At 31.2% G+C, this 12,790-nt stretch overlaps 1 protein-coding gene across 1 annotated transcript; it reads left to right on the top strand.

The window, feature by feature from the left end:
- The first annotated feature begins 6,627 nt into the window (after positions 1-6,627).
- On the top strand, positions 6,628-12,344 carry LOC143041981 (uncharacterized). The gene is made up of 4 exons (XM_076214174.1): positions 6,628-6,897; positions 8,256-8,357; positions 8,802-8,835; positions 10,366-12,344. The coding sequence occupies exons 1-4, from the start codon at positions 6,811-6,813 to the stop codon at positions 11,178-11,180; spliced, it is 1,038 nt and encodes a 345-aa protein (XP_076070289.1). The 5' UTR covers positions 6,628-6,810; the 3' UTR covers positions 11,181-12,344.
- Positions 12,345-12,790: the final 446 nt, after the last annotated feature.

Here is a 12,790-nt window from a genome sequence, read left to right as displayed (position 1 = left end):
TTGTTAAATATCTGTTTGTTTTTGTAGTGATTTAGATTATAACACAAAATTGACTTCTGTATCCCTATTTTTGACATTTTTACATTATGTCTGTTTGTTTTGTTTACACATCGTTGTCAATATAATGGAATTTGATGCGACTGTCATACAAGTAAGTGATTAAGCTAGCTACAAAACCAGATTCAATCCATCATTTTCTACATAAGAATATGCCTGTACTAAGTCAGGAATATGACAGTTGTTATCCAGTTGTTTGATATAATTGAGAGTTTGATTTTGGCATTGGATTAGGAACTTTCCCTTTTGAATTTTCATCAGTTTAGTATTTTTGTGATTTTACTTTGGATTTTTTTTTACCACATTACAATATTAACTCTTCGTATGTAAAACTCATGCTTTTTTGTCACAAATTGAGTTAACCTATAGACCCTTGGCGAAGCTTTGATATAGGATATATGCGACATAAAGTTTAACGTAACTCAAGGTTAGATGCAATACATTTATCTACATCAAATTTGGACAGTAAATGTCATTATGATGCTAAATAATTGAAACATTCCATTTTGCGTCGTTTTGGAAATCACATCAATTGAATAGCGGTGAACGTAATTTTTTAGTCAAACGAAAATACTAATTATAATTTTCAATAAAAATGTAGCAAAAAAAAATTATTGGAAAGTAATCAGTTTATAACCATTCAGTTCAGAAGGTATACCGTAAATTACATAGTGACATTGATAAGAACACATTCATTATCGTCTGCAGTTAGTAACTGGTGTATATATAGAAAGACAACAGTAATGCAGATATGTTCATAAGTAAATAATTCGATTTAGCAAGAAACAAATCCGGTTGACAAACTTAAAACCGAGAGAAACACGTCAACTGTACGATGAAACAACGAAACAACAGAAAATCAAAACTATAACAAAAGAAAACGCCAGCATGCATAGAAACGGAATATAACGACAGCCATACTCCTGACATGGTACATCACATTTTAAGAAAAAAAGGGTGGATTGAACCTGGTGTTATGGCTAGCCACACCTCACGCTTATAATGCAACGTTAAACCTACCACTGGAATAACAACACTACGTGACAGGAATAGAGTACAAACAAAGAAATACCAATCAACATAGAGAAATACATAAATGAATAATATATTACGACTTATAACGTTTGATGGATACCAATTTACTAAGGTACATGAAAGAGGTATTTTATTTTTTTTTAAAGTTATGTGAATTCCTCAATAATAATAAAAAATAGATTGATTGGGTTCCATTATTATATCCTTTAGAAATTATACAAACAACGGACACGGCCTCCTCTGCTTCATTTTTGAGACTTATATCTCGAATTTAACATGAAATGTCATCTCAGTACGAGCATCTATGACAAACGAGACGATTTTGATTTTGAAATTATCTTCGAACTCCAAGGAAAATTCAAACGGAAAGACCCTAATCAAATGGAAAAATCGAAAGCTCAAACACATTAAACGAATGAATAACAACTGTCATATTCCTGAATTACGTCGATCATGCAGAGGGGCCTCGGTGGTCGATGGTTGCAGTAGTTACTACTGCAATCACTGGCCAGTCTACACTGAGGTTGTGAGTTCGAACCCCGTTAGTGTGGGTGCACTCGACTCCAATCTTAATTGACTAGGATTGTCAGTTTCCCTATCTAAGGTCGGTGGTTTTCTCCTGGCACTCCGGCTTCCTCTAGCAATAAAAACTGGCCGACAAAAAGTAGCCTTTATGCGTTGCTTAAAAGTGGCGTTAAAACACCAAAAAATGAAAAAATAAAAAATCGAACAGATGATTAACACGAACACCATTAAAACTAAGGAATGAATCGCAGGTGCTCCGGAAGCGTAAACAAATACTGTTTCATATGTGGCATCCGTCGTAGTACGCATGTAGCTACAAAGCCGGGGATTAGCCTTATACGGTAGGTATCATTCGAGGGAAAGGAGGACAGGATTGTGGGTATGACGATTGGAACATAATCCATCGTCATCTGTGAAACAAAAATCTCATGGCGGTCAATCAATTCGTGGTGGCGTCCGCGAATTTTCAAAGAGATAGTTTCAACTCCATCACTTGACACTCATTTAAACAAGAGTTTTACAATCTTGCACCTTCTGCCAAAAAAATAAACAACAAACATACAAGATTTTGTTTCCAACAGTTATAATATTGTAAAAGCAATGAAATTACTTGTTTACCAGTGCTATCGTTTGTTTTACCCACTACATTACCAACTCCTTTAAATACAATAACTGCCAAAGTTTCACACATATGGACTGATTTTAGAGGAATCAGTCATGAGACATGAATCAACATGCATTACCATTGATATGGACATAATTATGAATTAACCGTTTACAAACTTAGAACTTTTGAAATACTTAGGCTTTTCTACTTAAGGAATATATGACCTAAGCAGTATTTGGCAAAATTTTAAGAAATGTTGGTCCTATGCTCTTTAACTTGTACTTTATTTGACCGTTTTAACATTTTTTCATTCGAGAGTCACTGATGATTATTTTGTAGACGAAACGCGCGTCTGGCGCTCATACTTAATTTCAATCCTGGTATCTATGGGAAACAAAAGTAAAGTGTTGTTATTGTGTCCATAGTTATATATAATTTATACACATATGAGAATCATTGCACTTTCTACGTGTTTAATGACACATTTGAAGACTTTATTCTATAATTCCTGACAAAATTGTAGAGTCTTAGAGTAGAACAAGACATACTTTTAATATGTTTTAGCTTGCTTTAAGAAAACTGTTTATGTGTGGGTCTACTCAGGGAATTCGTAACCATTGCTGTCATTTAGAAATCTAGCGTTGATATTTTTTATTATTTATAGAACCCATTCACTACATGTTCTGAATACATGTTAACTTGGATACGATTTTAAATCTTCATTTTGCTTTAAATATAAGATATTTTTGTCAAGTTTATTTAAACTAAACAGAGAGTTAGTGATGTCTGTATAGTCAAAGCTACAGAAATATCTATGTATATTTTGTCGCTACACTTGTGTTGGTAGGTAGAAGTCTCATCTAAATAGATATTACATATCAAGCCTAAATGACAAAGTCTGAGAACATTAAATACATTCCAGATTCTGTACGATTTTACATCTTTATTTTACATTCAATATTAGTCAGTTTTGTCAAAAACTCATCGGACATTAAGCAGTCAACTTCCCTTTGCTCCAATATTTCAAGCTAATCTGAAAAATGATAAATGCAGTACGATTGCCTTTAAAAGAACTTTTTCTAGAAACCCAGTGGAAGAGTATGATAAAACACTTGTCTCTGTTCAGCTTTCAGCAATATATTAGTGGCCTTATGTTTTTTAAAGATAGCAAAAAAGTAAACGGTCATGATATATATTCAAATTCATAGATATAATAGGAAGATGTGGTGTGAGTACCAATGAGACAACTCTCCATCCAAATAATAATTTAAAAAAGTAAACAATTATAGGTCAATGTACGGCCTTCAACACGGAGCCTTGGCATGTCTGATTAGTATAATGAAAGTAATTATATTAACTGTGTATGTAGAATTTTTGGCAGTGTTAGAAAGTAGGAAAAATTCTAAAAAGGCTACCGTTATCCCTTACTACAGAATTCACAAGCGATTTGTATGTGCACTCGAAAGTGAGCACGCGTTGACTTTTCGGGTTTACTTATTGTGTAAATTTTCACCTTACCCAGTTGCTGAAATTGATGATTTGAAGTTCATCCAAACAAACTTCAAACCTCAAAGAATATATTAACATGATAAGTAGCTTTCCAAAACAAATTTTGAAAAATAAGAAAATAGAGGACCAAGTTTACTGCCTAAAAAGAAATTTCTAAATTCCTCTTTTATTGATATTTATTTATCAAAGGTATATCAAAGTTTTATACTAAAAATCGAATTAATCGTACTTTGAATTTTTATGTAAATCGTAGTTAATGACCCTTTAAAATAATCCTTTAGTTTATACAATTGTTTTAACTTATTGACTCTGACAACAGCAAACTGGGAAAAAAAACATGTTTTAAGTACTAGAAATTTATTCTGATGTGTTTCGATAAAATTAAAGGTAACGAATTTTAAAGAAATATGATGTAGGTGACGGAAAATATTTTAAAATGAGGAATGCCATGATTTATTATTTTGGTCTGTGGGTTCATTATCATTTGTGGGATACCAAAGTTCGTTGGTAAAGGTTAACCATGAATTTAAATTTTCACCGATTGAAACATTTCCTATACAGATTTTGGTTAATCTACGAAAATACCAGATTTCCTCAATCCATAAAAAAATATAATTCGAAGATAACATATCTATACACATCTTAATTTGTAAAAGGCATTTTCTTAATCTGTAAAATACAATTTCTTAATATGTAAAATTTGTTTTTCAATTTGTAACATGACCATCCGTTACATGAATTACTATAATTCTTGATTTGTGAAATGTAACTTCTTAATATATTAATGCAATTTCTTAACTTGTTAACCCATTTTCTTTTTTTATTACATGATATTTTACGTTTATTAATTTGTGAAACGATATTTCTTTATATGTTCAATTAAATTCTTAATTTTAAATTGTAACTATGAAATCATTAATAATTAATTTGTAACATTGATAAGTAAAAGACATATAGGTATTTTTTAATCGAAATATAAAAATTCTGTATCTTTGAAATAAAACACTCACTGAAATGTATCATGTCCCAATACCTTAGTCTATGTATTGGACTATATAGAAGGACACGTGGACAGACTGACAAAAAGAAGAGGAAAATTCAAAACGGAAAGTCCAAAATTAAATGGAAAATCCAAAGCTCAAAAACATCAAACGAAAGGTCAACAACTGTCAAATTATAAGCCTGGTACCTCTGATAACTTTTAGTACATGCATTTTCTTATGTCAAAAAGGGAGTAGAATTTATGTAATTTTTTTTTTTCTCCTACTCTTAGTAAAATTATATGTGCTTTCAAACAAATGGAAGTTTTTAACGACCTTGACTGGCTATACAGCCCTGAAACTTCTTTACAAGGCCTTCTTCAGTCTGATTAAAACCAGCACAATTTTTCACCTTATAATTTTATAAATGTTAATGATATCCACTTTTACATGCTGTTATAAATATACATAAATATAACATTTATCTTTGATCGTGTCGATAAATGTGTTTCAATATATTTTCAATATTTAATCAAAGTTCGGTTAAATAAAAAATGATAGTTTAAAAATATTAGGTATGATGTGGTAGTTAAATAATATAATGTGATTTTAAATATAAATAGCAAAGGGTATTTCCAATAAATGGATCCGTACCTGGGTGAGAATGTTTGATTGCATTTGTTAAAAGAATAACATGAACTAATTCAATTCAAAAGGTAAAAGATGTGTGACATTATACCATTCAATGATTTTTGAACGATGAAATTTAAACTGAAACAACACCTGAAATGATGACAAAACCGAAAACATTTAAAAAAAAAATACTTTCACTTTAAAAGTTTTGTTACTGAGGAGTCTGTGTGATTTCTTATCAGTTTTCATCATCATTTGTTTGCACTAAGTCATCAATTATTTTGGTGATTTTTTCTCTTTTCCGAGGAGCTTTTGTTTCAGTGATGTACATCTCCCACACATTTTTTCTTGGACAGCTATGCCAGATCGTCAGTTAATGTGATGTGGGCATCTATGACAAATCCCCGTTTTTTATCAATTATCATTTCATGTGGAACTGAACATCACTTTTTACAATAAAAATATAACTTTATATGACACCATGCCCGACTACCACTTTCACATTTTGAGTGAACCTGAAAATCAAAATTAAAACCATAGGTGAATTTTGAAAAAAATCATATCATGATGATGAACATGTTCAACTCGATTTTAACTAAGTTTCAAAATATAAAACATTCACCCCAATTCTTGGTAAGACAGCGTTAACCAACACTTTGACCTGATATGGGACAAGAGGATGCCTACACGAGAAGACATAGTGTAGGCTTAGTATAGAAGATGGGTCATTTTATAACAAAAAAGTCATTGGCACACCATAACAGATTTCTATGTCAGCTGGCAAAAATACAGCCTGTAAGGGGCATACAATTTATTGAACATGAAGTCCATTACATATTGTACATGAATACATTCAATGAAAAACAGCCAAGATAAAATATATACGCGATCACGTTTATTTCAAATCAGTTATAACAGTTGTTGTTTTTTTTAACTTGCAGGATGGATATTGAAGATCGTCGAAGGTACTTTATTGTAGGATCGGTATTTTTGGAGGTTGTTCAACCATTGAATAGAACTAGGCTAGAAAATGACTACACAAGTAAAGGTCTGGGGTCTTTTCAAGATTTTCTAAACACTCAACAAGTAATACACATACTGTTTCACTTACGACACAGAAATGCTAAATGCTGTAAAGACATATCTAACTGTGTCACCAACTCTAAACTCCCTCTGATGTATTGTCAATGGAATCAACTGTACACTGAGAATCCAGGACAACGTGGTCACAACTGCCATTGCAAGTTTACAGCAAACCCCGTCCAGCTTAAAGAACTAATATTACTTAACTGCTGTTATCTTGGATCAACTGAGAAAAATGCTGTACTCATCTTACGTCGCTATAAGAATGAATACCTAAGCCACAACACGCAGGGTGCAATAATTGAAACTGAATATAAAAGCCTGTGGACAGACCTGATTAGTTTTGTCCAACAACTAGATCCAAATAAACAAGATGACCTTATGAGAATAGAGAACAGACCACTTGATGAAGGACTCTGTAGCAAATACAGTATAGATCTTTTGAATATTCACAAGAAACTAAATGAAGTAAGAATTTTTTTCTCCAAATAAAAGTTGAAATCTAAAACACTTTATCATGAATCCATAAACTTTAAACCCGATGCATATAATCTGATATACAACAAATCATTGTGTTTTCAACATTAAGACCTATCGATTTTTCATTCTGGTGTTCAGACAATGAAATTCTGCAAAAGAGAATATTTCAATTGAGGATGTAGTTTGTCAAAAACTCGATGAATATCAGTTAATTTCTCCATAGGGGAGATATCTTGCATACGCCATTGAATTCCACAAATAAAAATTAATAGTATTCATATTATAGAACAAAGATACAGACACTAAATAATGTTATTCCACTGTATGTTAAATTTAATAGACGGGTATATATAACGGTGAGCAACCGAATGAACGTTTATGTAAGTTTGGTTATAGAAACTCTAGGTTGGTCCCCTCCGTAAAACATTCAGTATGCCTTCGGAATATACAAATATTAACGGTATTGTCAAGAATTTCAATAACGGCCGGGAAACAGGTTATAAAAACTCTAAGCAGATGAGTGCCACTTTATTCTCCACTGCTCCTTGTACAATGACTTCATAGAAAGTACTTTTAATAATATCTTTTCTATCCAGTAATTACTAAATATCACAAACGATGAAAAGATTTTCTTTTTGATAACAAACCATCATAGAAAGCTGGCTAAGTATACGGTGAAAGGATTTCGACATCGGCGTAGTGTTATATATATGAAAAGCTTAATAAACAGTATATTGCAATTTCAATTTTTATCATGTAGTTGACAGTAACGTTTTGTCTGTAATATTACTTATTTACTTACTATTTTCTTGGTGTCTTGGTTTCAAACCATGAAATTCCATGGAAATTCATTTTTTTGCCAAGATTTAATAAATCAATAGATTGTATATGTAAATTCTTAAGTTCTCTGAAGCAGAACAAACGGTACTGTTCACAAAATTTTGATTTTTTGAAATACTAAGGCTTTTCTACCTCAGGCATAGATTACTTAGCTGTATTTGGCAACACTTTTAGGAATTTTGGTCCTCAATGCTCTTCAACTTCGTACTTTATTTGGCCTTTTTAACTTTTTTCGATTCGAGCGTCACTGATGAGTCTTTTGTAGACGAAACGCGCGTCTAGCGTATATACAAAATTTAGTCCTGGTATCTATGATGAGTTTATTTAAGTTCAGTTAATTAATTCAAATAGAAACATGTCTAATTAACGTGACGGGGAAATTTTTTGTCTACAAATTTTGAGATAGATATAATAATAATGATAGTGACCTATTCGATCTTTTGCTTTAACAACTTGTTTGTTTAGTTTGGAAATTTAACGATTTTAATCCATATGTTTTTTCACAGATGGACAATTCAATTCAAGAAATAGGCTCATCTGTACATGGTATTGATAGCTCAATTCAAGGAATTGGTGCAACTGTTCATGGAATTGATATTCAAATTCGGGTAATTCTATTGTCATTATTGAAGATATATGTCTATTTTATATGCTTATTCTCAATACATTTTAGCTTTTTAAATATGCAATCCATTTCTTATTTACCAATTTAAAAAGAAAGATTTTAAAGAAGGTCCATGACAAAACATGTTTTTATATATGGCATCTGCAGTAACTATTTTTATATGGCAAGTATTTAGCAGGTGAAGAGGATAACAATTACAAAACCAAATATGGAGTCTTATCTGCTTTCAATAATCCAAAGGTTAAGATATGATCATAGTGTAAAGATGATTAAAAATAGATCTTGTGATATGTCCATAAGAATTTATAACCAATTACAAATCAAGAAATCATTGTTCTATTTCAAAGCAAAATCTGATTTCATTAATATATATAGAAACAACTAAATAAAACTTTTCTTACTGTTTATAATTTATTATATTTTACAGAAACTATTGAAATACCATAGAAATGAAGCAATAGGTCAGTACTGCAAGAAAAAAATGAGTGAACAAGGTCAACAGGTTTACCGTAAATTGTCACAACAAACATCCTTCAATTTTGATTTTGTTCATATCCTCAGTGTATTGATAGATACCATACATTAGCAGGATATGTTGTCATACAAATGAGTGGTTTAGCTAGCATTATAACCAGATTTAACCCACAATTTTCTACATAAGAAAATGCCTGTATCAAGTCAGGATTATGACAGTTGTTATCCATTCGTGTGATGTATTTGAGCTATTGATTTTGTCATTTGATTAGGGACTCTTTTTAAAATTTTCAGTATGTTCGTGATTTTGCTTTTGGCTAAAGTCATCTTTTATGGTTTAAATGAAATGGACTAACTAAAACACTACAAATAAGATTAAGCATTTACCAAAAAGATGGATGTAATTGTTCAGCTGTAGTCATGATTAAAACATTAATAATAACACCTATAAATAAACAGATGAATTTACACTGAAATGCGATTCTAATGTTTGCGATATTCAGAAAAGTTCCTGTTTGATATATATATAAAATTTCAGAATGCGAGTTTTATTGATTGAGATTATAACCCTGTTGCATATTTCAAAACATCACAATAAATTCTGATCCTCATACAAAATAGACAGGATATTACATGTGATATGATTTAATTTCATTGGAAATAGCAATAACTATAAAACAATTTAATTATATATTATCAATAGGATCAGTACATCAGATATTATTACATTTCAGTTATCTTTCCGGGTTACTAGGCCATTTGATTATTGTAAAAAAACATATAAAAAATAAACTTAATTTGATCTACCTGCATTTATCATGTTAAAATACTACAATGAAGTTTATCTACTTTTTCGAAGAAAACTTTCACATTATTATTTTTGCTATTATTTGGGGTTTTTTTTATTTTTTGTAAGTTGTCATATTTAGAATGTTACTATGACTACCATTAGTCTCAATGCTTTTAATCCATTTCTATTTTGCAATTAAACCAGTCATCTGTAAAAATTTAAATCTGTATTGACAGACAGAGTGCCCAAATTTAATTCACCAAAATTAAATCAACAATGTTCATGCAAAAGGCCCAAAAATGTCCATGCAAAACGAATCTACTTTACAGTAATTTATGTTATATCTATAAATTAACTGTTTACAAAATATTGATTTTTTTGAAATACTAAGGCTTTTCTACCTCAGGCATAGATTACCTTAGCTGTATTTGGCAACACTTTTAGGAATTTTGGATCTCAATGCTCTACAACTTCGTACTTTATTTGGCTTTTTTTTTTTTTTAACTTTTTTGGATTCGAGCGTCACTGATGAGTCTTTTCTAGTCGAAACGCGCGTCTGGCGTATATATAAAATTTAGTCCTGGTATCTATGATGAGTTTATTTACAGAGATGAATAAATTAAAAATAATCTGCTTTACATATCGATTACTTTGATTACTGGATACAACCAAAAAACATTTCCTGATGTAATAATTTGATGACCATGTTTATTTCTATATTTCATAGACATAAAAGACAAACTTGGACAAGATATCTTCTATCAACATTGTCAGATTGATCTGAACTCACTACTCAATATAAGACCGATTGAAATTATATTCGGTGTGGTGATGATGGATGATGGTCGACTGGTGATGATGATATGCGTGCTGCACGATTGCAATTTGCTGATTTGTAACACAGATGGATCACAGTTAACAACAATACCAGTCAATGATGGCTCATATTGTGTTACACCAATCAACAACTCTACAGTCGCAGTTATGGTCAGCACTTGGTACAATATTAACTATATAGACATGTTTGACATAAACAAAAAGCACAAACTTAAATCCATATCAGTACCTGGAATGGTGCCTTATTGTGGTATTGCTATGATAAACAACATTTTAGTAGTAGGTGGTATCTGCAGACTACTGCTCGTTGATTATAACACAGGAGAGACAGTTAAGATAATAAAAACAGGTGGACAACCAATCTGTTTGCACGCTGCAGGAGACAAAATATTCTACAGAGAACAAACTTCAAATGAAAATAAAAAATTGTACTGGTATAGCTTCACCAAAGATAACATAAAAGATATACCATTACCATCAATACCTTGTTCAATAACTACACTACCAGATGGTAGTCTGTATGTTCTCTGTACAGATGATTCTGTACAACATGTGTCATCTAATGGGAAACAGTTCAAAACTTTAAATAGAAATCAAGCCCCATTCTTCAAGGATTGTACCTCGATACGATACAATCCAAAGCAGAGAAAAATGATCACAACCCATTCATCTAATGGAATTGTCAAAATACTTCATGAAATATGAACTATGAAACTTGCAATGATTTAAAAAAAAAAAAAAAAAAAGGAAAGGAAAATGGAATCATACAATGGAAACATAACAACATTGTTCTTTAATAAATGAATGTCACTCTACAACATAATAATATAAACTATTGATTGTCAATTTTGATTTCAAGAAGGAATTTTTATAATTCTTTCGTATCAGTAAAATAACTTTTCAGAAATTGAATATTTATTTAATACTATTTAAACTCTAGATGTGGTCAAGTGATCACAGATATCCCCACCTATAGCAACTGAGAGGTCAGAATTTCAATTCACTTTTTTCTCTTTTCCGTGGGGTTTTGGTTGTTAAGGCTGGAAATTGTTTGATAAGCCACGGTTTTCCTATATTTAAAAGAAAAGCATTCAGATGCTTGTAAAAGAGAGTCGAAAAATACCAAAGGGACAATGAAGCTCATACCTCGAAAATAAACTGACAACGACATGGCAAAAAAAAAACGAAAAAGAACAAAAGACAATCATCAGAATGCAAAACACCACTTAGACCCCACCAAAAATCGGAGATCTCAGTTGCTCCGGAAGGGTGAGCAGACTCTGTTCCACAATATTGATATGAACATAAAAGTTTAATTTTGACAATTTCATCTATTTTTTTACCTTGAAACCGTTATAATATATAAATTGATTGTATTATTGTTCATCAAATTACACGTCTAACAATGTTGCTTTTTATCCCCTTTGAGTAGACGGCTATTTCCTCCATACTGATCTTACGATAACATCTCTTGTTCACTCTGTTCCAACTTTCAGTTCATCTATCTTTATTTGGACTTTCATCTAGTAGTTTTCCTTGAACGCAAGCTAAATTTTAAAATTAAAAACTTGAAAAGTAAATAAAAATACTTCCATAACAAAACAAACTGAACATGATCCACCAAAGAATTTACAGTAAATACACTTGTTGTTTTATGGTGCTATGGTAATTTTTTATATTCTTGTCTTTCATTTTTGCGTATGTGATTTGTCTGTATGCCATTTTGTTTTTTCTTTGTTTGCATATTTGTTTGTTTTTATAGTAGCGAAGATGATATTCCAATGCTGACTGATTTACCCCAATTTTTTGTGTTTTTACCTTGTATGTTTGTTTTATATAAAAAAGAAGATGTGGTATGATTGCCAATGAGACAACTGTTTACATATTGTTGTCAAAATACTGATTGTATTCGACTTTTATACAAGTGAGAGGTTTTACCAGTTATAAAACCAGCTTTACTCCACCATTTACTACGTACGGAAATAAACTCATCATAGATACCAGGACTAAATTTTATATATACGCCAGACGCGCATTTCGTCTACAAAAGTCTCATCAGTGACGCTCGAATCAAATGACTGTACCAAGTCTTGAAATGGCAGTTGATTCAATTCGTTTTAATGCGTTTGCGCTTTTGTCAGTTCTGTGTTTTTATTATTTTACTTGTTTGAGTATCTTTAGATATGTTTCATTGACAGGAATGTTCTCTCATCTTCAAATCGGTACTTGTTGGCAAACCTGTCTATTAATATTTGTTCCTTTGTAATATTATCATCATGCAACTGTATCACAAGTCAAATAGTTGTCATCAAAAT

The sequence above is a fragment of the Mytilus galloprovincialis genome, chromosome 8, assembly GCF_965363235.1.
Source record: "Mytilus galloprovincialis chromosome 8, xbMytGall1.hap1.1, whole genome shotgun sequence".
Lineage (NCBI taxonomy): Eukaryota > Metazoa > Mollusca > Bivalvia > Mytilida > Mytilidae > Mytilus > Mytilus galloprovincialis.
The sequence above is the reverse complement of the archived record's forward strand: the minus strand, read 5'-3'. Positions and strand labels throughout refer to the sequence as shown.

Bases quoted from the DNA above. Each gene is read 5' to 3' on its own strand.
- LOC143041981 (XM_076214174.1), top strand. From the start codon at position 6,811: ATGAGAATAGAGAACAGACCACTTGATGAAGGACTCTGTAGCAAATAC. The intron at 6,898-8,255 runs GTAAGAATTTTT...GTTTTTTCACAG, and splicing joins TTCACAAGAAACTAAATGAA to ATGGACAATTCAATTCAAGA. The intron at 8,836-10,365 runs GTCAGTACTGCA...TATATTTCATAG, and splicing joins CCATAGAAATGAAGCAATAG to ACATAAAAGACAAACTTGGA.